The 25,904-nt window shown below is 41.4% G+C and overlaps 1 protein-coding gene across 1 annotated transcript in view; it reads left to right on the top strand.

Annotated features, from left to right (window-relative positions):
• The window catches only part of SDC2 (syndecan 2), a 104,191-nt gene extending 88,472 nt beyond the window's left edge, over positions 1-15,719 (top strand). Inside the window, exons 2-5 of the mRNA XM_046642199.1 lie at positions 410-521; positions 7,389-7,522; positions 12,067-12,202; positions 13,166-15,719. Of these exons, the coding sequence (XP_046498155.1) occupies positions 410-521; positions 7,389-7,522; positions 12,067-12,202; positions 13,166-13,329 (546 nt within the window). The 3' untranslated portion in view covers positions 13,330-15,719. The remainder of the gene's footprint in view (positions 1-409; positions 522-7,388; positions 7,523-12,066; positions 12,203-13,165) is intronic.
• Positions 15,720-25,904: the final 10,185 nt, after the last annotated feature.

The following is a 25,904-nucleotide window of genomic DNA, read 5'->3' as shown; positions in this document are numbered from 1 at the left end:
AGTCTTAAATGATTTGAGTGTTTTGTAGCTTTTCCAGTAAAGGGAGACTCACAGTGATTTTGTGACAAAGAGAATGCCTGAGATGGCTTATAACTAGCACTGGGACCACTGAAAATCAGACAGGTTTAGTGGGATGTGACAAAATAAGCCCATGATAGGTGCTTAGGTCTCTGAGCTGTCTTCATTTCTACTGGATTAGGCTACATAATGCTTCCCTTGGGGGCATTTGTCTGTCCTTGACTTCATGCAAGTTGTCAGCATCCTGAGGAAGGGTAGGGCCAGAAATGTGGTTTTGGAGGAACAGAGGAGGGGAACAGAGAGTCATGACAGTGTAAACCTGAACAGTAAGATAAATAAGCTCGTTTTATAATCTCTCACCATCCTGAATCCCTTCTCTCTCCTTTCTCAGAGAGCAGAGCTGACGTCTGATAAAGACATGTACCTTGACAACAGTTCCATTGAAGAAGCTTCTGGAGTGTATCCCATTGATGACGACGACTATGCTTCTGCATCAGGCTCAGGTCTGGCTGGCTGCTTCCACACTCACTTCCATTCCCCATGTTTGCACATGCACACGTTCTTCTGGAACTTCCTTCAAGGAGACGGGCAGGATGCACAGTGGTTAAGAGCATGCTCTTTGGAGTCAGAGTGCCTGGATGTGAATTGTAGCTCTCATGCACTTAACCTGTGAGATCTTGAGAATGTATTTAACTTGACTGAACCTCAGTTCTCTCATTTATACAGTGGAAGGTAGTAACAGTCCTTACTACGTAGGCTTGTTCTGAGAATCAAAAGGGTTTGACATGGCATGTAGTCAGTATTCTGTCAACATTAGCTTTGAATTTTATTATTAAGGCTTTCAAAGTGATGTCCTGGAAATCACCCTTAAAGAAATCCTTGAATACTAGTTTCATGAAACCACCAAGCCTACGCTAAAGATGATAGATGAGACCAAGAAGAGTTATACCTTCTTACTCCTGGTGTGTTGCTCAAAAGTAGGAGGGAGAATGTAGCAGCCAAGTTAAATGTACAGCCATGTCCTCACCTCCCTTGGTGTGTCAGTTAATTCTGCATGACAAACCACCCCAAGTAGTAGCAAAAAACAACAATCATTTGCTTAGCTCGTCATTCTGTAGGTTGGCATTTAGGCTGGGCTCCCTCGCATGTCAGTGGTCAGCTGCAGGTTTGGCATGCACCTTGGCTCATCTTGGCTGGGCTCTGTCATCTCTCTGGGGCAGGCAGGCAGAATTGGCTGTGGTTCACAGGTCTCTCATCTCCGTCAGGCCAGCCTTTGTTCAGAGGGAGGAGGCAGAGATCCCAAGAAAGCCAGCAGAGGTGTGCAAAGGCTCTTAAAGCCTTGGCTTAGCGCTGGCACAGCATTACTCCCAAATTTGATTGGTCGAAGCAAGTCATAAGGCTATCCCAGACTCTCCCTCTTAATGAAATGAGCTACAAAGTCACATTGCAGAGAATGTGGATACATGGGGGAATAAAGGATACTGGCCATTTTTGCAATCTACCATACCTGGTAAATGTTTTACCTGCTCCAGGAATGGCCCCCAAGAAGCTAAGAGGAAGAGCTTGTACATATATTTAATTAATGATCAAGTCAGGAATTTGTGATCAACAGCATGCTAGCAAAGTTTTATTTAGGACCTTTCTTGCTTTGAGTTTTCATTGTAAATTCAATCAATAGATAGTAAAAGTTATGCTGAACGTAGATGTGTGACAATCGAATTGGCCTGGGTTTTGAAATGACCCAGAATGAATGAAATCAATTGTATCTTTGGTAGAGATCTAGCTATATAAGAGTGAGTGTTTTAAGTTGGAAAACAGCAAGTCTGAGAAAGACGAGAGAGGTAGTGCTGACCTACTAACAGCAAGCTTCCAATGCAGTCCTAATGTAAAAATAGCCCTAGTTATTCTTGGGAGAGTGATGCTTATCGCAAACGTAGAATGAGTGTGAAAAGAGTTATTCTCCATAGCCCACAACTCTATTAATATCTTTCACTTATGGCACCTCTTTTTTTTTTCTTTAGCACCTCAAAAGTGCTTTGTAACTGTCATCTTCAAAATGTCCCAGGAAATAATAAATATGGACACTTTTTTGTCCCCGTTTCACAAATGTTAGAATCCAAGAGTTGTTAGAGATCTGTGGAGGTTGTCCAAGTGATTTTGCTGATTTCTGCTGAGACTGTCCTTAAGTTTAATACAGAGAAAGCAGGTACACAGTCCTGCTCCTCTCCCAACCCTCCCTCTCCGGAGCAACCCCATATCAGGTGAGAGGGCTTTGGATTGGGTCATTTGAAATCCTGAACCCACTAACCAGGTGGATCAAGCTGGACTTCCATGTGGGCCTGCTTCTGCCTTGGCTCCAGCCTTGAGCAGATAATTGCTGCAAAGAAGTGCATCATTCTGGCCTTGGCAAACACCCTTGCACTGCACTGGAGATGTTGATTTTAAGCTTAAAGGTAGTAGAAGTCGTAACTAAAGTTTGTAAAGCACTTACTCTGTGTGTTGGGCATTGTTCCTGTCCTTACAACATCTCTGTAAGACAGATTCTATTATTATCTCCATTTATCACATGAGAAAACCTGAGGCACAGAGAGGTTAAGTAACTTGCCTCAGCTCACACTGTTAGAAAGTAATGGAGTGGGATAGGGACTGGGGAGTTGAGCTTGAGACTATGTTCTCTTTAACTCCTTTGCTGTAGTGCCTTCTTCTGTCATAAAACCCCGTTCTAGAATTAGGAGATCCTGCCTAGCTGATGCCCAGTCCCAGCTAGAAACTGAGATCCCCTAGGGTTTCAGTCAGTGTTCCCTCTATCCTCGTTCCTATCGAGCTATCCAGTGGAAAAGCAAATGGACTGGAGGAAAATGGCCAAAGGCCCAGAGGATACTACCCAGATTAGGAGATGGAGCCATGATATATGTGTGAACTCAAGGATGGGCATGAGCGAATATGAAAACTTCAACCATTCAGTTAAACATTTCATAGGCATTCACTGTGTGCCAGACTCTAAGCCATGTTCTTGGGACACAGAGATGAGAAAGACTTGGTCCCTGTCCTCCAAGAACCAAGAGTCCGAGGAGAGAAATGTAGAACTGAGAAAAAATAGTTGTAACACCATATCAGGAATGACGTAACATAGAAAAGTGCTATACAACAAAAATTTGAGTTAAATGTAGAGTTCTGGTTAAAGATGGCGGATTGAACACACATACCTTCCAATACTCAACTAAACTAACAATAAAGGAATTGGGCCTAAACTCACAAGGACAGACAAGACAGTACAGGAGACAAAAGCCACAATGTTTTGAAAGCTGGGAAGCAGATGGACCAGTAGTAACAGACTTGGCAGACATGAGAAGGCTGAGTCAGCCAGCAGTAGGGTTGGGAGCGGGGAAGCCAAGAAGCAACTCACTTAGCACAGCAGAGTCCCCTTGGGCCCAGGAATTGGTGGCACTAGATGGAGTGTGAAAGGAGTACTAAATTCAGGATGATTGGTTGAGAGTCTGCTTAAGGAGCAAGTAGATTCCCTGATTCCTTCCCACTGTAATGCAGCAAAAGGTCTCATGCTCCCAACCTCAGAAGAAAACTGGAAGTTTGTTTTCTGGAGAGGATGAAACAGAGGGTCTTTGGACTTGAGAGTGTACCAGGCACAGATGGGGCTGGGAGTACCGTCTTGAAAAGAGAGAGAACGAGGTCTAGATTAAGAGTCATTTAATGCTGAGGTGTTCCCAGTTATGTTCTCCCAGTCGCTTCCTGGACACTGACAGTCTAGCCTCTACCCTCCCTGGGGAACTGGACCAACTCAGAGGAAACAGCTCGAGGATACTGGCATTGGTAGTGCTCCAGAATAACACACAGCTCTGTCCCAACTGATGAGGCCCACACTTGACAAACCTCTCTATATGCTCAGAGCTTCTAGTCAGCTTTTTAGTGTTTCCCTCCTAAGTGTGAAAAGACAACCAAAGCTCCCCAGACATTTATGGAAAAACTTGTAACACAAAAGATAGAGACCTCCCTACACCCCCAAAATTGGGGGAGGACAGAAACTCACAGGGAGAAGAGAACTTACAGGAAAACTTACCAAATAGGGAGAGAGAAGAGGATGCTTTAATGGTGAAACAAGAAGAGGATACTATAAAAAAGGAACATTTTGAGAGTACAAGAGAGTCCTCGGAGAGAAGAACTGTCACATCAGAAATGAAAAACTCATTAGAAGATGAGAAGATACAGAGGATATTTATTCATTCATTCACCAAGTACTTATTAACCACCTAGTACGTGGGGGAACAGACACCATCCTAGGTGCTAGGAACACGTCAGTAAATAAGCTCTAACAGTGCTTTTGCTGGTGGTGGAATAATTTTACTTATTCCTTTCTGTATTTGTGTGTTTCCAAATTTCATCCGTGAAAATGTATTTTTTAAAACATGTATTCTTTTTATAAGTAGAAGAAAATGTTATTTTTTTAAAAAGAGATTTGGTAAACAGTAGGAGCATACAGAAAGAAACGGTTCCACGATGGAGAGAGGGGATGGCGTTAGTTGTGGGCACAGTGGTGTAAGCAGGAGCTTCTCAGGTAGAGGTGGGCTCTGGAGTAGGATGCCTCAGGCAGAGAGAACAGAGAGAACTGAAAGTCAGGGGTGAGAGGAGATGTGAGGGGGCTTCAGCGTCCCTGAGCAAGAGGCTCCATCTTTTTAACAGAGATGATAAATACAGTAGAAGAGCCTGCTGCGGCAGGTCACTCGTCTGTCTCTAACTTCAGTGCGATCTTGAGGGAATTCTCTACTGTATAAAATCTCTTCTCTCTCACAACAGATTCTCCATACGCCTAGTTTGATGATGCATACTTATAACTATTGTGAACCAAGGAGGTCTTGAAAGCGCTTAATTGAAAGTTTTTCTCATAGAACTTTTATCCTTTGTAAGAAAATGATTCGCTGTGGGAGCAAATCAAGCATATTAAATGTAAAACTTTGATGGAAAATCAGGTAGGCTGATATAAAAGAGCAGTGTGTTTCTGGAGCCATCGTTATTAATGACATATTTACAGAACATTTTATGTGTACAGAATGCTTTCAAGGATATGTTACGTTGACACCTCGGAGAGTTAGTTGTTATTATCCCCATTTTACAGTTGAAGAAACTAAGACCCAAGCATTACTTGCCTGAGATCACAGCACTAATAAATGCCAGAGTGAGTACTAGGTTGGTTGGTTTGTTTATTTCGTGCCAAATCTCGTATTTATTCCAATATATCCTGCCATTTCTTCTCTCTGTAATGAGTATACATGCTGAAGTTAGAGGATACAGGTGATATGTTAAAATATTAGAAAGTAAACTACAGTCACAGCCGTTGCACTGTTTCTATCATGTTACCTTTTACTTTCCTAACTGCGTATCACATTCACATAGTTCTGTGAGGAATTTGGAGGTATTCGTCATTCGTTCCTGTCTGGGGAAGCAGCCTAGTTTGAGTTCCAGAGTTTTGAGTTTATTTGAGGTGTTGCAAATTTGACAAATGATCAACTTAAAAAGAATGTTGTATTTGAATATCAGAAATTCTCAAATGCTGTTCTGGTAAAAAGGCAAAAAAAAAAAGAGGAAAAATATTGCCCAGGTGACACTCGGTGGTTAGTCACTTACTTGAACAAATACTGGATCAGAGCCTGTATGGGCCAGGGACTCCGCTAGGCACTCAGAGAACAAACCAGATGCAATGCCTTGGCGTTAGGGAGCTTCCAGTCCAGTAGGGGAAGCTTCAATCAATAGTTAAACAAACACATAATTACAAATTTGTGATAAATGCAATTAGGATAAGAAAGGTGGTGCTAAAAACCCATTTAACAAAAAACTATGACCTAATATGGAAGGGAGGTATCCCCCCCAAGGACTGACCTTTATGCTGAGATGTGGAGTTGAATTAGGAATTAACTAGGCGAGGGCTTCTGGCAGAAGAGCAGGAGACCCTGGGTGGAGCACGGGATAACAGGGAAAATGATGCTCGAGGGAGCTGGACCATGCAAGGCTGGGTTGAGGCAGGTTATATTCATTTCAAGGGCAGTAGAGTACCACTGTAATAGTTTTAAACAGGAGGATGATGAGGTTACAGCCAATTTGTGGACAGTAGACTGAAAAGACCTATTAGGAAGAAGGCAGGTATCGTGGTTCATGGAGAGATTACAGTGGCTTGGATGAGAGTAGTGGCCTTGGAACTACAGAAAGGTGTTAGAGTGTAGGCGTTAAACAGGTCAAATCAAGAGAACTGGGTGATGGATTTGATGTGGTGGTAAGGAAGAGGAACTCAAGTTGTGGTTTATACGCCTGGAAGGAGCATGGGGAGAAGACCAGGTTTGCTGGGGAAGAGGGAGAGAGATCACGAGTTCTGTTTGGGATGTGTTAGAGGTATATAGTACCTTTAACTCATTCAGGTGAAAATGTCAAGTAGGCCAGTGGATATATAGATCTGAATTTCACAGGAGTGGTATAAGCTAATGATGTAAATTTAGGTCTCATTTATATTTAGATGGTAATTGAAGCCATGAACGTGAGGGAGGGAGAAAGTGCAGAGTAAGAAGCAGCCTGGGGCTGAGTCTTACTGAACTCTTGATATTTTGTGTCCGGGTAGGAGAGAATGAACCTGCAAAAGAGGTTCATTCTTTTACCAGAGAGGTGAGGGGAAAGCCAGGAAGTCAAAGTCATAGAAGCCTAAAGATGGAGAGTGTTTCGAGAAGGAGATGATAATGGACAAGTGTCCAGGAGTGCTAGGAGGTTCGATTAGATGAGGATCATTCTGGAAAATGCCATCGGAGATGGCATCATGGGGGAGACGTGGGTGACCTTAACAAAACAGTGCTAATAGTGTGATGAAAGGGAAAATCCACCTAGAAGGAGTAGAGCAGAGAGTGGAGTAGAAGGTGCGAAAAAGAGCTCGTGAGTATCCGCATCACCACTGGAAAAGTCTGGCTATAAAAAGGGGAGGAGGGCAGCAGCTTGCCTCAGGTAAAGGTTCAGCTGTGGGAGTCTGCCGTTTTTGTTTATTTTGTTGTGTTTTAAAGTGGAAAATGCAACATGTTTCAGTGTAGAAGGGAAGAAATCTCATCAGCAGGAGAGATTGAACATACAGGTGGAAAAAGGGCTCCCTGAGAGTGTTCAGGATGATGATATTTTAGAGAAAAATGCCAGACTACCCACAGATCCACTTTGACACCACTTCTTCATCACCTTGAAGACTGCGGGAAGGTTTGTGCTGAATTCTTGAGGAGCAGGTCTTGAAAGAACGTGGCTCTGTCAGTGTCAGCCTTAGACAGGATTTTCTGATAATGTAGAAATCTGTGTCACGATTCATGTGCTCAGCTCGTCTTTGCTTATTTTCCCAGGAGCTGATGAGGACATAGAGAGTCCAGAGCTGACAACATCTCGACCAGTTCCAAAGATAGCGTTCACTAGTGCTGCTCCAAAAGTGGAGACCACAACGCTGAAGATACAGAACAAGATACCTGCACAGACGAAGGTGTGTTTGTTATGTGTTGCATTATCAGGTTGTTGTAAAATGTTCCCTTTTTTTAGTTTAACAGAATGTTCTTAAGAGGCCATATTTAAAATTAGGTAAGGACAACTGGTCTTTTCATTATATAATTGGATCTTCCTTACTCTTCATGATCATTTTAACATTTACTCACCTACTACTTTTTTGTTATTGTTAAATAGACTTTGTTTTTCAGAGCAGTTTTAGGTTCACAGCAAAATTGAGTGGGAAGTACAGAGATTTTCCATATACCCTCTGCCCCTACATATGCACAGCCTCCCCCACTATCACCATCCTGCACCAGAGTGGTACATTCATTACAATCAGTGAACCTACATTGCCACATCATTATCACCCAGAGCCTATAGTCTACTTTAGGGTTCATTCTTGGTGTTGTGTATTCTTTGGTTCTGACAAATGCCTAAGGACATGTGTCCACCATTATGGTGTCATACAGAGTAGTTTCACTGTCCTAAAGGTCCACTGTGCTCTGCCTCTTCATCCCTCCTGCCCTCCAACCCCTGGCAACCACTGATCTTTCTGCTGTCTTCCTAGTTTTGCTTTTTCCAGAATGTCATATAGTTAGAATCATATAGTACGTAGCCTTTGCCTGTTGGCTTCTTTCACTTAGTAATATGCATTTACGTTTTTAAAAATTGCCTTTAGGGTCTGGCCCTGTGGCCTAGTGGTTAAGTTCAGCACACTCTGCCTCAGCAGCTCAGGTTTGGTTCCCCAGTGTGGTTCCACACCACTCTTTGGTAGCCCTGCTGTGCTGGCGACCCACATACAAAATAGAAGAAGATTGGCACAGCTGTTAGCTCAGGGCCAGTCTCCCTCACCAAAAAAAGAAAATTGACTTTAAGGAAGTAATTGTGTCAGATCAAGATAAAGAAGATAGATCATCTGTTTGGCAGAAGAGCTCAGATTAAATATCCAAAAAACTTAAAAATATTATTCCTAGTATTTGTATTCAATGTACTACTAATAAAAATTCATCCATTCATGGGAGATTTGAGCTACTCATTATGTGTCAAACACTATTTTAGGTACTGATAATACTGATATTGAATAATAATAGTGATTAAATTTTCTATTTTGTATTTACATGGCACAGCTAAATTAAACATTGCCTCTATGATACCATTAATGTAGAATTTGCTTTTGAATGAGTCTCTCAGTGACATTAATGTCATTGTTATAGGTATTCTGTCTAGTTTGTTGTAAATTTTTGTGATAGAAGTTTTTTTAAAAAACAGTTATTTGTTCAAGCAGAGCTTTGTTTGTAATCTTTTACTTCCATTATATTTCCATGGCATCCAAACAACCGGGCATGGATATGACAAATGTTTAATTGGCTTCATAATCATCTATGCTGACTTTCTGTAATTTCATTTTGCATGTATATACAAGAGATAAGGTTTTTCAGATTAGTTCTGTACAATAGAAAGAATTATTCTTAGTGCAGCCCCTGCTTCCATATGGTAAAACTCAGGATAGAATGAGTGTTCTGCCCTGACCACTGGAGGCTTGTGCTCTGATGGACCATTGCTCTAAGTGCACGGTGGCCCCAGTTCTGTGGAAAACTTCCATCCCTACACCTGCAGACACCTGGAATGCTTCCTTGCTGCTGAATTAGAAGCTGAGTCAGACAGATTTGAAGTGTCCACTCTCTCAAATGATTTTAGGGACTCAAGGAACCTGAGGAAGAGGGGCCAGCCCAGTGGTGTAGTGGTTAAGTTCGCATGCTCTGCTTCAGTGCCCCTGGTTTGAGGGTTCAGATCCTGCGTGTGGACCTACACACTGCTCTTCAAGCCATGCTGTGGCAGCATTCAACATACAAAATAGAGGAAGATTGGCGCAGATGTTAGCTCAGCAACAATCTTCCTCAAGCAAAAAGAGGAAGATTGCCAACAAATGTTACCTCAGGGCCAGTCTTTGTCACAAAAAAAAAAAAAGAAAAAAAACCTGAGGAGAATTCATGTGATTTCTCATAATAGTGGGATAAAGATGACATGGGTAAGTTAAACTCAGCCTCTAATATCACAATAGCTACCTATGTGCATCTCATTTGCCACCAGAACTTGCTTTCCTCTTTCCCTAGTCACAGACCTGAGTATCCACCTATTTGAGTTTTCTCTTCTTTTTCCCAACCTCTAGTAGCAGTGCTAATGAGGACTGAAAAGTTTCCTAGATTAGTACCCACATAATCCATTCTCTCATCTGTTGAGTTGTCTGTCCTTCTGCCAGCCAGCTAATTAGTGACAGACTTTCCATAAGAAGAATAGAGAAAACTCAGACAAAATACTGCCAATGAGCTGCTCTATTCTGCTTTACTTTGGTATGTGAAGGCCCAGGAAGACCTTTCGTATTTTCTTCTCTCACTGTAATGTAGAGAACAGTGAAATTTTGGGTTCATGTTGTGCAGCAGTGAAATGATTTTCCTATGGCCTTTGCTTTTTCTAAGTCATGACAGGTTGAGGTTTAAGGTAGTACAGGGTTTTCTGCAGCTTGGGAAAGTAAGACAGACATTCTTCATCACACTTTAGTATATACCATCTTCGGTGGAAACCTAGTGCTCCATTCACTGAGGCAGGGACCCACTGACCTCACATACTCTGGAGTTCAAATGGATCCACTTGGCCTAGCTTGTAGTCCTTCCTAGAAATGCCAATGACCCTAAGGCACCCTATGAAAGTGAGGTCTTTTCTTCTTATGTTCTTTAACCATCTAGACTTAAGTAGCAGGCTGCCATTTTGGATGAACCCTGGCCTTCAGATAGCAATCAGTCATTTACCTGAGACATAGCATAGAGTCCTAAATAAGATGGTTGGCTGTTCTTAGGAAGACTGATAGTGCTAAAAACGACTATTGTCTACAATAATAGCCCAATGGAGTTGACAGTCTTCTTCATCAATAGTTGTGGCCAGCCAGAACTTCAGCCTGATAGAGAATAGCCAATTCATTTGAACTGAGCTTCTCTAACCCACTGGTTCTCAAACCATAAAAATGTCTGGAGTGCTTTAAATAAACAACAAAAATCAATGCCATCTTCCCCAGCCCAGACCAATTGAAAGAGAATCTCTAGTGGTGGGGCTTGTATTTTTTTTTTTTTTTAAAGCTACTCAGTGACTTCAGATTTCATTGTAACCTTAAGTCATTTACACAAGATGGCCAGTGTTGGTGCTGAAAGTTAGAATGCCAACAGATGATTTATATGTTGGTGTGGTAGAATGTCAAGTGTTCTGGGGTTTTAGAGAGGTGAAAGATCAGAGAGGGCTTCATTAAGGATAAGTGGACAATGAAAGAAGTGAAAAATGCAGACTGGGGCTAGGAGAGCTCCAGGAACCAAGGCAAAGATGGTAAGAGTCAATTTAGGTAGGCAAGTGGCAGTGGGGATGGCCTTGCAGGGATTCCTACTGGGGATTAAGTGGTGGGCTAGGGGGAAGACTGGAAGCCACCCAACCTGTGCGGTTTTGAGGTGTTTGCAAGAACTTGGGTGTGATGTGACAGAGATCTGAATAAGGCTGTGAAAATGAGAATCCAAGGAAGGAAATTAATTTGATAGAATGGTGAAAGGCAAATTTCCAGGACTGTGATACAGCAAAATATAAAATTTGGAATGTGCTAAAAAACATAACTTTGGGGGCCCAAGAGAATAGTTGGTACCATTAATGGGAATAGAAAAGAGAGTTGATCTGATGCAGTGGTGAATTACTTTTTATACTTGACAAGTAGAGTTCTGGGTGGTGTAGCCAAGGGTTAGTGTCCTGTAGGCTGCTGGCTAGGTGAGAATAGTGCTGCTGGAGATGAGGCTGTGAGAATTATCACTGCAGATTTATACTTTAAAATTGTGGAATACCTAAGAAGCTGAGAGTGTCTTTCATTGGATAGACGAGGAAACTGAAGTCCAGAAAAGTGGTAAGACTTGGTTGGGATCACACAAGAGCTATTTGCAGAACCCAGGTCCCCTGAAGCTCTAGTTTAGGATTTGCTGAAGGTGTAAGAATGACTAAGGGAAGGGGAGCATGACAGAGTAAGCCTGGGAGTCTGCTCCCCACAGAGTGCGAGCAAGAGAGCCTTGGAGAATACCTGGAGAGAATGCCCAAAAGGAAGCCAACTGTCACAGTGCCCTGTATAGTAAAGAGATGAAGGACTAAGGAGGATTGGGGCAAAGCTATTGGGTTGGAGCAGCTGGAGGGAGATGATAGCCTGAAGTCGGAAGAGTGGTGAGGAAGTAGAGATCTGATGAAATGTCAGCTAAAACAACCTAACCATGTCATTAGGATTATTATGAACTCACTAACTATCCATTTTGCTTATATACGTGGTGGGTGTTATACAAAACCATGAACTATATGACACTGTCATATGACTCACTCATTCATATAAACATCGCACAAAGTGATTATTCCAATTATTTTCTAAACTCATTATTTGAAATAAATTTTAGAATATTATTATCTATTATTTCTTCTTTCCAGCACATTTAAAAAGAAATCTTTATAATCTTTCCCTTTTTCCTCTGCCAGTCACCTGAAGAAATTGATAAGGAAAAAGTTCACCTCTCTGACTCAGAAAGGAACATGGACCCAGCTGAAGAGGACACGAATGTGTATACTGAGAAGCACTCAGACAATCTGTTTAAACGAACAGAGGTCCTAGCAGGTGAGTAGCCCTGTGGGGGTCGGGTGGAAGCGTCCTTGAATAGGCCTGTTTTTCTTAAGTGATTCAGATGTCGGCAAAACTTGCCTAATGTCACCTTCCTACTGAAAGCAGTCTTGAGGGCCTATCTCATTCCAGAGTGAGAGGCAAGAGTTAGGCAAATGTTCTTTATTTTCTGTCAGTTCCCTCAGCCTAACCCTTGGCTAGCCATTGCCAAGGCGGGGTCGGGGGAGGGGGAGTGGGGAGTTGGGGCGGGGGGTGGAGGGCTAAGAAGAAGAATGTTCAGATCTGAATTGGTCCAGAACAATTCGGCATGGCAGATGGCAGGATGTGAAGATCAGTCTTGCTCCACGTCATCCTGATTTCAAAATAAACTCAAGAGAAGGAAAAGTTCTTTATGGGAAGGGCAGCTGACACAAATATGCCCAAGGCATTAGGGATGTTGTCTCTAATTGTAACTTATCTGATGAAAGTATGATCATTTGATTTTAAAGAGGAAGATTCACAAGATTTAAGAACACTTAATCCTTGAAAGGATAGATCTGTCCTTATAAAGGAAATTGGCATGCTTTTTTCCTTCATATCTACCCTTATAAAATTTAAGTCAATTATATCATGTGTGGTGTTTTCATTGAAAAAACAATTAGAAGATTAGACTATGAAATGTGAGTACTGAAAAGACTGAAAAATTTTAAAGTATGGAATTAGTTGAGGTCACAGCCAGATTTTTCTAATTGAGGCTTTTGGGTGCTATTATTAATACTAATCAAAGAAAATATTGTACCTTCCTGAGGAATGTCAGATTTGCATAATTACCTGGTTGCTTCATTGAATCCAGTTTTTAAAAGTTTTGGAGTTTTCAAATTAAGCCTTTTATAAAAGCATAAATAGATTGGGCTTTACAAAGCTAATTTCTGCAACCCTTGAATCTCGTCTAAAAGTAATCTTCCTTGTGGTGTGTTTCAGCTGTCATTGCTGGCGGAGTTATCGGCTTTCTCTTTGCAATTTTCCTTATCCTGCTGCTGGTGTATCGCATGAGAAAGAAGGATGAAGGAAGTTACGACCTTGGGGAACGCAAACCATCCAGTGCTGCTTATCAGAAGGCGCCTACTAAGGAGTTTTATGCGTGAAACTCCCACTTAGTGTCTCTATTTATGAGATCACTGAACTTTTAAAAATAAAGCTTTTGCATAGAATAATGAAGACCTTTGTTTTTCGGTTTTTTTCATTAAAGAGCCATTCTGGCACTCTAATGATAAAATCCCATTGTATTTAAAACTCTTCATGTATTTCTTTAGAACAACATAAAATTAAAACTTAACATCTGCAGTGTTCTGTGAATAGCAGTGGCAAAATATTATGTTATGAAAACTCTCAATGTTCATGGAATCGGTTTAAACTTTTATGTGCGAATATGAAATGATTGTTTTTATCCTATGGTCCGAAGATGAGAGCTGTTTAATTTGTGTTGGCATGTCTCAGATTGACCTTACCAAGTTGGTCTTCCTTTGTTAATTTATCTGTTGTTGCCCTCTCCTCTCTTGTCCCCTCAAAAACAAAACAAAACTCTATGCCTTCTGTAGCTGTTATGGTGCAGTTTGTCTTTGGATAATTCAGATAATGGTAATTTAGTGTATATGTGAATTTCAAATATGTAAACTTAACCTCCACTTTGTATAAATTTTTAAGTGTCAGACTATCCATTTTACACGTGCTTTGTTTTTCATTACCTGTAGCTTCCGGCAGATTTGCAACAGCAAATTAATGTGTAAAATTGGATTATTACCACAAAACTGTTTAGTCATATCAATCTATCAGATCTTCTTTTGGGAGGATTTGATGTACGTTACTGACAAGCCTCAGCAAACCCAAAGATGCTAACAGTATTTTGAGAAGTTGCTGCAGATTCCTTTGGCCACTGTATTTGTTAATTTCTTGCAATTTGAAGGTACGAGTAGGGATTTAAGGAAAAATCAGTTTTTGTTCTTAAAAATGCATTTAAGTTGTAAACGTCTTTTTAAGCCTTTGAAGTGCCTATGATTCTATGTAACTCGTCGCAGACTGGTGTTAATGAGTATATATAACAGTTAAAAAAAAGTTGGTATTTTATAAGCACAGACAATTCTAATGGTAACTTTTGTAGTCTTATGAATAGACATAAATTGTAATTTGGGAACATAAAAACTACTGAATAAATCATGTGGCCTAATATTGAAAATGTCACTGTTATAAATTTTGTACATTTTTGATCAAATGTACATCTCTTTGCTAGCAACCGTCTGCTCTCAAGGATGATGTGGGTTTGATTTCTGAGTGTTGCACAGTGTCTGTAAACCAAAACCAAAGAGCTCATTGATGTGGCTGTTTATTACCAGATTTGCTTCTGAATTGGCCAGAGGAAATCTGAATGTGTCATCCTGTGTGTGTTTGGGTATAGATATTGGAAAGTTGCCAGGGAGGGAATTGTAAAGTTTGCAACCTTTATAGGATAGCTGATGGCAATATTGAGACGGATGCCTGCTTTTGCAAATAGCTTTTAGGACTATAATTTCCAGAGAAATGAAAAGGGGCTTTCCTGACATCGGAGCTAAGGTTCAGTCCCGTAGATTGATTTCCCTTTGAAACTGTGCTCCAAATCTCTCCTGAAGCTCTACCGAAGAACTGCTAGATGGAATAGCATAGTTCACACTTTAGGGGAGGAGAGAAGGGCAAGGAGGCTCTGCATGAACAGCAGGGCCTCGCTGCTTAGGATAGAAATTGCTGGAAGCAGTGAGGCCTGAGCAGGAGATGGAAGTATGAGGGTACCCTGCCTGGGTACTTCCTTCTAACTCAACATTTCCTTTTTCTGTTTTACTATTAATTTTGTTTGAAACTGTGAGCTTGCCAAAGTAGGAAGAAGGCAGCAAAAATAGCAACCTTTCCAACATATAATTTACTTTTAATAAAGTATGAATACTTCATTTAGAGAACATTCCCTGGAATTGCCACAGAACTCATTTTTAAAAAAACTTTTTTAAGCAGCACTGGGAACAGTGTTTACTTAAATTTTCAATGGCCTTAATTCTCAAATTCCTGTCCCATCACTGCAGAATCAGTCCACCTTGGAGAGATTAAAAGGAAGGGATAGCACTTTCTGAAGCGGCACAATATGCCTCAATTACCGAGGTTAGGAATGTAGTGGGTATACCTCTAACTGTGCAAAGCATAGTTAAATTCAGTTCGTAGGATAACAACTGCTTGGATATCCATGCCAGGAAAAGAAAATTTCTGGCCAATATTTTGTCACTGCTGTAAAGCAAAATATTTGTTAAAGTGCCAAAATAAAGTCTGTCATGCTGAAAGTAAAAAAATCATTGTATAGACTGACATCCGACTTTCTTCAACTGCACGTTTTCTGCTTAGCTTATTTTTCTTATTTTTAAGATGCAGTGAATAGTACTATAGAAAGTGTTAGTAATGATTACCAAGTTCAGGAAAATTTTGGTAAAATACAAATATTAAAGCCAATGTGAAAATTTCATGTTTCCTTACCTCTTAGAATTTCCTTTGCATGAATATGGCTTTGTGTTTGGAGAGTTGCAATATCCAAACTCTCCCATTTTCAGCATTTGGGGGTATATGGGATGAGCCCATGTTTTTTTTTTTTTACAAGTTTCAGCTGCAGGTGCATAGTTCCTGAATTTCAGGATTAGCACCTGCTTAATAAAATTGAATTTAGGTTGGACAAGATTGCAGAAATTGTCATCTATTAACATTAAAAGTTGACAGTTTCTGAGCAAATGCTTAGTGAATTGGTATTTTGGTAATGCACTTCTTTTTTTCAAATTAGACAAAATGCTCTTGCTTAATGAGAATATACTCTGTATAGGGTCTAGGAGACTAAGCTAAATAAGTAGAACATAATTACCTTACTCTGGTTGCCCTAAAGAACTGAAATGTTCTGCAAAGGGTGCTGATTCTTGCAAGAACAGGCACAATAATAACTTCATAGTTTTTAGGAGCTTATATCTTCAATTTTAGACATTTTGAAAGCTTAGGGAAATTTTTTAAGTGAGGAGCCAAAATGTAAATCTAAAAATATTGCAGAGTTAATTTTATAATCAGGATCTTCTTTATAGCTTTATTATATAATGGGATGGTAGAAAAATATATTTTTAATACATTTGGTTTAAAAGGGGCAATGACTAAGCAACACAACCCCTAACTTGAGTTTCTAAGTTAAAAGTGTCTGGCAGACAACAGTGAGACTCTTAGGAGGTTTCCCGTTAAAATCAGTCAGGCCAGATGATACAATGGAGTAGTCCGAATTGAGTAATCACTAAAGTTGTTTTCAGTGCTAATATTTTATGACAATAGAGGAATTTGAGATTTGGCCATTTCTGGGGAGATTTAGCCGACACGGAAAACTTTAAAAAGGATAGAACAACTGTCTGCTATTTTGCGGTAAAAACTATCAAAATGAATTTTGTGACACTCTTGTCTCCTAGCTCTGTATCACTTCACTCTTATTACAGTGCTAAGATTTCATTCCTTGTTTATCTGGTGCACATAGGCTTTAGCAGGGCCTTTTCTGACCAGGGAATTGTGGCAGCTTGGGAGCGACTGGTTTCCTGTGAATTAGCTGGAAGGGTGTAACCCAAGCAATAGTTCCAACCCACAAATAGTGGAGTGAAGCTTTAGGCTTTGGTACTTCAGATGTGCTGAGCGCAAGACTCATTCATGCCAGTTTACTTGGTAAAATAATATTTAAGCAACAAATGCTTGTATGTGCAAGGCGTTGGAGGTTTAGTCAACAGGTATTTGCCTACTGACTATGGCCTGGGCACTCTAGGAGCTGGGAGTATAGAGGAGAACTAGGTAGAAGGAGACTCTGCTCTCATGGTGTTTGGAGAGGTGTGCATAGTGGAAACAAAATAAAACTAACAGGTGGAAGTTATCAGTTGGTAATTTCCATGATGGACATAATGGAGGCTGATGTAAGGGACAAAAGGACAGTATCACGTAGGCTACGTATGCTGCGGGAACAATCGCAAAGCCTCGGCAACTTGAAACAGCAAAGATTGATTTCTTGCTCATGCCACGTATCTGTGGGTTGGCAGAGAGTTCTGCTCTGAATAACTGTCATCCTCACAACAGCTCTCAGACCAATGGAGTAGCCATTATCTGCAACACTGCCAGTCACTGGTAGAAGGAAAAGCGTGGTGAAGCACACAGTGGCTCTTAAGACTTCTACCCTTTAGTGACATACGTCACTCCGACCTACATTCATTGGCCAAAACAAGTCAGGTGGCCACGCTTAACTTCCAGGGTACGGAGAAGTACAGGACTACTTTGTGCCCAGAAGGAGAGAGACAGGATATTTGAGAATAGCTTTAGTGACTACTACAGCCTGGTCAAGAAAGATCTCTGAGAGGGTAAGGTCTGAATGATCTAGAGCCAGTTGTGCTAAAATCAGGACAAGCATTCCAGGCTATGGGAAGCCTTAAAGAGGGGAAGAGCTTGGCGCGTTGGAGGAATAGTGAGAAGGCCAGTGGCTGCCGAGCAGGGGGATAGTGATAGAAGAGGTGCAAGAAGAGGACTGAGAAGTACAGTTGCCTCCTTCCTGGCAATATACAGCAGATAAAGGAACTATTGTTCCTTTATATTTTATTCCCCACAAGGAAGCTAGACTGATCTGTTTATGATATAAATTATTTTATGTCAGTCTTTTCATGGCTCCTATAGCACTTGGAACGAAGTCCTGGCTCCTTACCCTCAAGATCTTCAGGAATGGACCCCTGGGCAATTCACTATAAGGAGACACAGTGGGCGTAGGATGGCCAGTTAGGTCATTATTGTTACCTAGGGGAGAAATGATGGTGGCTTTGCCTAAGGTGGTAATAGTGGAGATGGGGATGACTGGAGAGGAATTGTTTTGGGAGGTCTTGCTAAAAGGCTGGAGGGAGTAGAGAATAAGGAAAGAGAGGAATCAAAGGTGACACCCATATTTTGCGCTGCGCTGGTGAATCGTGTTCTGAGAAGGGGAAGATCAGGGACTATTAAGCTGGTAAATCAAGAGTTATTTTGGGCCATGTTAAGTTAGAGAGGACTGTTAGCCACCCAAGTGGAGGTGTCAGGTGAACAGTTGAACGTAAGAATCTAGAGCTCACAGCAGAGGTCTGAGCTGGAGAGATTAATTTAGTAGTGTCCATCATTTGCCTGTTCCCACTCTGACTCCTTTCCTTCTCTTCCCTGCTCTGCTCTCAATGGAATTTGGAGTGGGGAGTTTCCCAAGCTTCCTTGCCAACCGGCTTCTGGGAAAATTTGGCCAATGGAAGCTATTTCCATTTGGCAAATGGAAGAAGACGAGGTCAGGAGGAAGGGAAAAGCCAGAGTACTTTCCCTTCTCTTGGCTTTGGGCAGCATCTCTAATATTGATGAGTCTCCTCTATGGTTTAAATTTGCACTAGGCTGACCAGCCTCCAGCTTGCCAGCTCCCACTGCTGCTATACTCTCATAAACCCCGCTTTCCCGCTTTGTTTCTCCAGCGCTGGGGTAGTGGCTTCCTGCTGTTGCTTTTCTCTGGGTTATCTCTCCCTTCCCAGGTTGCCTTGCAGCTTTTCCAACAACTTTGTAACTAAATCTCTGGTTTAAATTCCCTCTGTTGCCTTACCCGGCATGAGTTCTGTTTTCCTTTCTGGACCCCAACTGATGACATAGGAGTGAACAGCATGCAGATGGTATTAAAAGCCGTGGGATTAGATGAGGTCAGCTGGAGAGGCAAGTAGATGGAGAAGGAGGATGGCCCTGGGTCTGCCTTCTAGTGCAGTCTGACTACTTTTTAGATGAACCACTACCGGATTCACTCTTTAGCACTGGTCACCGAACTGGATTTTCATTTTGGCAGATGCTTAGCAGGAAACACAATCTTTAATGGCAAGGGGGAAAAATCCCCATAATGCATCATAGAGAGCTCATTTTTTGAGCAAATTAATAAGCTTGTTAAACTATCCACTTCTACCAGGTCGTTAGTAACATGCAGTATGAACTGTTTAAAAAAAGTAATTGGGCAGAGGGGTAAGAACTATTTGAATATTCAAGAAATATCTCCATTATCTGTGTTTATAATGGGGAAATATCAGCAAACAAAATAAGTCATTCTCCCATTTTTAGCCTTGTCCTGGGGTCTTTGAAGCAGGGTTTTTGCCTCCTTAATTACATTCTGCTTAGGTAACTGCCAGAGCGAGCTTGCACTTCCTCTGTTCAGACCAATTGCAGGGAAACACATTAAAGATGGCACAAAATGTACATGGACTTGGCTGCACGTCAGACCCAGAACTTGGGGATCATGAAAAGTTCCTTTTCTGATAACCCTACATCTCAGTCTTTGCCTTTTTTTTAGTATCTGTTACTCTTTTTTTCTCACTAGTTCTTTTTTCATGTGTAAAATAAAGATAACATCTGCTGCATCTGCTTGTGGTGGGAATTCAATGAGGCACATTCAGTGAGGTGATGCGCTTAGCAGGATGTCTGGCATCTGGTCGAACCTCGATACAGGATCCTTTGTTCATTCCTCCACCAACTGCCTCCCGGCACTTACTATGTACCAGGCACAGTTCCAGGCCCCGGTAATACAGGAGGCAACAGAACAAAGTCCCTGGTCTCAAGGAACTTACATTTTAGTGGGAAGAGACAGATCATAAATACGTAATACATCAATGAGAAGATGACATCTGAGCAGAGGCTTGAAGATGGTGAGGGATTGAGCCACAGTGGGTGGGGTGGGGGTCTGGGGCGCTGGGGAGCATTCCAGGCAGAAGGAGCAGCCAGCGCCAAGGCCTTGAGTGTGGCCGAGGAGCAAGTGACTAGAGTGGTGGGCAGTCAGTGAAGGACTTATGGGTCAGATGGTGTATGTATGGCCTTGTAGCCGTTATAATGACCTTGGAGAGCTGTGCAGGATTTTGACCCAAGGAGTAACATCTGACCTATGCTTACAATTCCGTCTCAAACTTTTAGCGGGTATCAGAATCAGCAGGAGGGCTTGTTAAAACAGATTTTGGGCCCCACCTCGGAGTTTCTGATTCTATAGGTGGGTAGAACCTAAGAATTTGCGATTCCAACTTTCTCAGGTGCAGCCGCTGCTGCTAGTCAGGGATGCCACTTTGAGAACCACTGCTTCAAAGGGATTGCTTATTGTGTTGAGAATAGATTGGTTGTGGGTGGTAGATGTGGGCAAAAACAGAGACACTAGTGAGGCTATTGCAGTACTCAAGGAGGGAGACAGTCATGGTGGATGAAAGTGGCGAGAAGTGATGAGATTCTGGAGAGCCAGGGGAGCCACAAAGTCTGGAAATCCAGGTGAATACATAATGGCTTGTCGACATTACGTTTTAATATCTGATACCATAATTTGACCCATGCGTGGTTCCAGACTTTATAGCTACACCGTATTTTGAAGGGACAGCCAACAGGATTTGCTAACAAATGCTGGGTGACACTCTTCTCCCAGCTGGCCACAAGCTTCAGACACTTCCCTTTGTCTCAGGATATCAGGAACCACTGTCATGATCCAGCCCCCAATCAACCTCACTCCTTTCTCTTCACTCCTGTAACCTTCAGCATACGCCTTGTTCTGGTCTTGTGTTATACATACCTGTTTTTGCCTTCAGTTCTAACTGTGTTGAAGACTTACATCAAGTCTGATTCCTTTTGCCACTCCCCACCCACCTTTCGTAGCTAGCCCAGTTCCCAGCATTGGATGATGGGTGTGTGCGTGATGAGACCTCTGTTACCAGCTAGCTTCTTACTCAATTCCTCCTTGAAATTTAGTAAGGCCCCATATGTCTGGGACCTTCAGCCAAAGAAAACAAAAAAAAAAAACAAATAACCTATATCATGGCAAAAGTCTAAACAGAATTCAAATAGGTGTTCAAGATATTTGTTAAAACTGTGGTCTTGAACTTCACCTACTCACCTACGTGAAACACAGGAAGTGCTCTGAAGGGTTAATGGTTTTCTTGCAGATGCATTTTATCATTTTGTAGATAAATATTTAGCATTTATACAGGGAGCTGACTAGTGTTTTCATCCTTTGTTCTTTCAATATTTCCCTTATTGTGCCACATAATCACCATGCTGGATCCATGCTGTCCTGAGATCAAAAACTACCCTTTTTATGACCCTCTTTCCCATTTATGTGAAGGAGGCTGGGCTGTAAACATGGTATGAAAAAAATTCTTATATGCCATCTTGATTGCTAACATCTGTTCAAATTTCCATTCATAAGTTTAAAATTCAGGCTTCTGCAGCCATCTGTTTTCTTGCAACAATCTGAAAAGAAGAAAACCCCAAGGCAGAAGTGCAGGTGGGAGAAGAGCTTCTGCCTGGTTTGGCCAACTTTTCTGAGTTTTTCCATTGCTTTCTTTTTTTCTCTAGCAGAGTAGGAATAACTTTTCTTCCTTCAGGGTGGGATTTCAGTCCTTGTGTCTCCGTTTCCTTTAATATTGGGAGAAGGGATTAGGAAATGGCCAGAGTCTTTGTTTTCTCCCAACCCATCTTTTTAATTCATGTAATCGTGTTAACCCTGTCTTCGTGACAATTTGGAAAAAAACTTTATTGTTCATTTTATCATTGCCTCTCAGTTTTCTCTCCCTCTTTCTGTCTCTCCCTCTCTCTCACACATGTATACACGCACAATACGAGCTCCTATTTTACGAACAAGAAGCCAGGAGCTGAAATCTTTCTACTGACACTTCAAGTTGCCTCGCGATCTCAGCAGACACTGGAGAACTGGAACCCGTTGCTTGCCTAGATGATAGGCAATTTTCTAGCTTGCTGGGCCGCTGGGCCTCTCATTGGGAATTTCTCCGTGGATTACTTTGGCATGGTTAATGGATATGATCTGGCAGCTGCAGGACCAGATGCCAAGCTAGGCAACGGCCCTTTTTTATTTTGTTCTTGGCAGTGTCATCTATGTCTAAGGGACTGGGCTGCTTCTAATACTGCTTGGCTTTATTCCAACAGTGCTGTTGCAGCAACTGTGAAATGCCTTTGAAAGCTGAAGTGACATTTTGGGGGCCTGCTGGACTACAGTACTCTCTCGAATGCAACCTAGCTTGGGACACACTTTTAGCTTTAAATACTTGTTTTCTAATTTGTCTTGAGAAATAAGTCCTCAGAAAACCACATGCAAAGTCTATTTCACATTCTAGTGACCCTCTCTGAAAAGCTCAGCAGTATAAGCAAGGATCCGCCCATCCCAAACCTTAGTTTAATGGTCCTGTACGTAAGCTGGTGGTTTGTGGGATGGTCTTGCTGGGTTCTATGTGCTCATTTTCATTCTAATCTGATATTGCTTTTATATATAACATGACTGATGTGCTGACCTCACTGTGTGACCTGGAACGAGTCATTTAACCGCTGTGACAACTTCTTGAAATGCCAAGAGAGTAGGCAACGTGAAACTTTGCCTCCCTTATGCCTGCTGGCGTGTGGATCATTGGGGTGATGCTTGTGAGTATGAGGAAGGGCTTGGCTAGCATTGCTGACACAGAAATGCTTGGCTTCTAAGTTACTTATAATTCTGAACAGCTGTTATCACCCCATCACAGGAGACCTAGCCACTGATTTCACTATGCCTCCCCACATTGTCACGGAAGCCTCTCTCACTTTCTGTCTCCCCTCTTTGCTCTCAGAATCCTGCCCTGTTGTTTTCACCAACTCCCTAGACTCCTCAGGCTCAAGATTGAAAAGTATTCAGAGACAAGGTCACAAGCCTTAGCTTACAGCTTAGTGTCAGGGTTTAAAAGGGTCTGGAGCAGAAATGGCAAATGCCTGGCTTGGGGCCTCACTTCCTACTTCTCCATTCATGGCAGACATCACTAATTGGCTCTCTTGCCAAGGCCAACCTCAGAATTCTTCTCCAGACAGCACTCCATGCAGGCACAGTAATTGATTGGAATTGGGTTGGGAGATGAAACCTATTCACCATCGTCTGCCCAGAGGGACACTGGTCTTGAGGCCATAGTTGTTTTGAATCAGCAGTGTTGTGAGTTAAATAAGTTTGGTCTATTTAAATAGGTTGGCCTAGGAACCAAACCTAATTTGCAATATTGTTTTGGCAGGAAATGCATTTGAAAGTTGAAACATTAGCTTACAAGTGAACTTTTGGAAAGCAATTGGTACATAAATTGGAGTTCTCCTATACTTAGTTGTGTGGTGATAAGAGTGGCAGCATGGGTTGAGCCCGAGAGCTTGCACTGGCTGGTTCTAATGTGGGCCCTGCTTCGTACTGGCTGTGTGACTTTAGGCGAGTTAATTAACCTCTCTGTGGCTCACTTCCTTCATCCATAAAATGGGGAAGGTAATAGGATTATTCTCCTCATAGGATTATTATGATGATTAAAAATTTATTATTTGTAAAGCACTTAGAAAACTGCCTGGTATACAGAAGATAAAGGAATTCATGAATTAAAATAAATAGCAAATTCAGGGGCTGGCCCTGTGGCCTAGTGGCTGAAGTTCTACATGGTCCACTTTGTCAGTCCGGGTTCCCAGGTTTGGATCCTGGGTGTGGACCTACTCCACTCATCAGCTACGCTGTGGAGGTGTGCCACATACAAAATAGAGGGAGACTGGCACAGATGTTAGCTGAGGGCTAATCTTCTTCAAGCAGAAAAAAAAAAGAGGAAGATTGGCAATAGATGTTAGCTCAGGGTGAATCTTCCTCACCAAAAAAAAAAGAAAGAAACTACACACAAATTCCAATCTGAACTGGGAGGCCATATCTGTTCCCTTCAGCCTCTTCATGAAAGAAAAAGTGAATTTTGTGTTTGTATAAGTGAGGTGCTATTTGTATCTATTAATCATTTTTTCAACACTTCACACATATATTAACTCATTTAATAGTTCCAATAGCCGTCAGAGAATTAGTTCCCATTTTACAGGTGAGATAACTGAGGCATTTCTGCATGGTATTAAAATAGACTGACTTTAGGGGTCCAGGCACACTCCTTTGGTGCCCCTCACATACATGTAGCAGGGTTAGTGACCCTATGTCAGAGAAAAGGACATCCTTCAGGGACTTTGCTCAAATATCTTCTGAAACATCAACGTGTCCCAGCTGATAAAAATGTGAGATATTTAAGGTTGTGAATGCTGACCACATTGACTCTTTTCCCCTAAATATGTTATTTAAATTCTACTGAAAAAAAATTACCTTTTACTACTACACAAACAGGGATGTACATTGTTGTATATTAGAAAATAAAGACAAGCAAAAATAAGAGAGTAAAAAAGTAGTCCACCACTCAGTGAGTACCAGTGCTAAGGTTAGTATTTATCTGTCCAGAACTTTCTTTGTATTTCTCTTTTTTTCCACAAAATGAGATCACATGATGCATACTACTGCTTTATTACCTGCCTTTTTTTTTTCTTTTCTGGTCAAGGATCTCCACTTTCCTTTTCAACATATTTGATCTCATCTAATAATAAACCATATTTACATTACCCAATTGCCTCCAAAATGTGCTTTATCACTGTTTATCCGAACTTGAATCTCATCCAGGACCATGTTTGCATCTGCTTGTTATGTCCGAATAAGCCTCTTTTAATCTATCTTTTTTTTATGACATATATTTGTTGAAGAGACTGGGGCAGTTGTCCTGCATTCTTGACCTTTTCTCTTTTTTTATTTTTGGAAATGATCCCAAATTTACAGAAAAGTTGCATTACAGATAACTTGTTTTTCTTTTCTGAAGCATGTGAGAGGAAGTTGCTGAAATGATGCTCCATCAAAGTCAGACTTTTGTATTTCCTACAAAAAAGACATTCTCCTATATCACCATAATACGAGCATCAAATCAGGAAATTAACATTGACATTAATTACCTCATCATGTAGTGATGGTACATCACTACCATCTAATCCTCAGAAGCCCTTCAGGTTTCTCCGATTGCCCAGTAATGTCCTTTAGAGGAAGGATCCAGTCTGGGAGAATGTATTGAGTTTTGGCGTCATGTTGCTTTAGTTTCCTTTTTTTCTGCATGCTTTTTTTTTCTTGATGAGGAAGATTTACCCTGAGCTAACATCTGTTCCCAATCTTCCTTTTTTTCCTCCCTAACGCTCCAGTACCTACTTGTATATCCTAGTTGTAGGTCATTCTAGTTCTTCTATGTGGGATGCCACCACAGCAAGGCTTGATGAGCAGGGCATAGGTCCACGCCCAGGATCTGAACCCATGAATCCCAGGCCACTGAAGGAGAGCACGTGAACTTAACCACTCGGCCACCGGGCTGGCACCTAGTTTCCTTTGATATGGAACGTTTTTCAATCTTTCCTTAACTTTTATAACCTTGACGTTTGTGAAGATGAAAGTCTATTTTCTGGAATGTCCCCCCATTTATATTTGTCTGATGTGTCTTCACAATTAGATTCAGGCTAAGCATCTTTGGTAGAAATATCACAGAACTGATGCTGTATTTTTCTCATTGCATCCCATCAGGTGGCATAAGATTTAGATTTGTCCCATTACTGATGATATTAACATTGACATTGAGTAAGGCAATGTCTGCCACCCAAGCATCTTTCCCTTTGTAATTAGTAAGTATTTCATGGGCAGTTCTTAAAGATTACTTAACTATCTTGTCAAACTATTCTATTTGTTATTTATTTATATCACTATGGACTCATGGATCACAGTCTGTTACTGTCATTATTTGTTTTCATG

This window comes from Equus quagga, chromosome 16 (genome assembly GCF_021613505.1).
Source record: "Equus quagga isolate Etosha38 chromosome 16, UCLA_HA_Equagga_1.0, whole genome shotgun sequence".
Classification (NCBI taxonomy): Eukaryota; Metazoa; Chordata; class Mammalia; order Perissodactyla; family Equidae; genus Equus; species Equus quagga.
The sequence above is the reverse complement of the archived record's forward strand: the minus strand, read 5'-3'. Positions and strand labels throughout refer to the sequence as shown.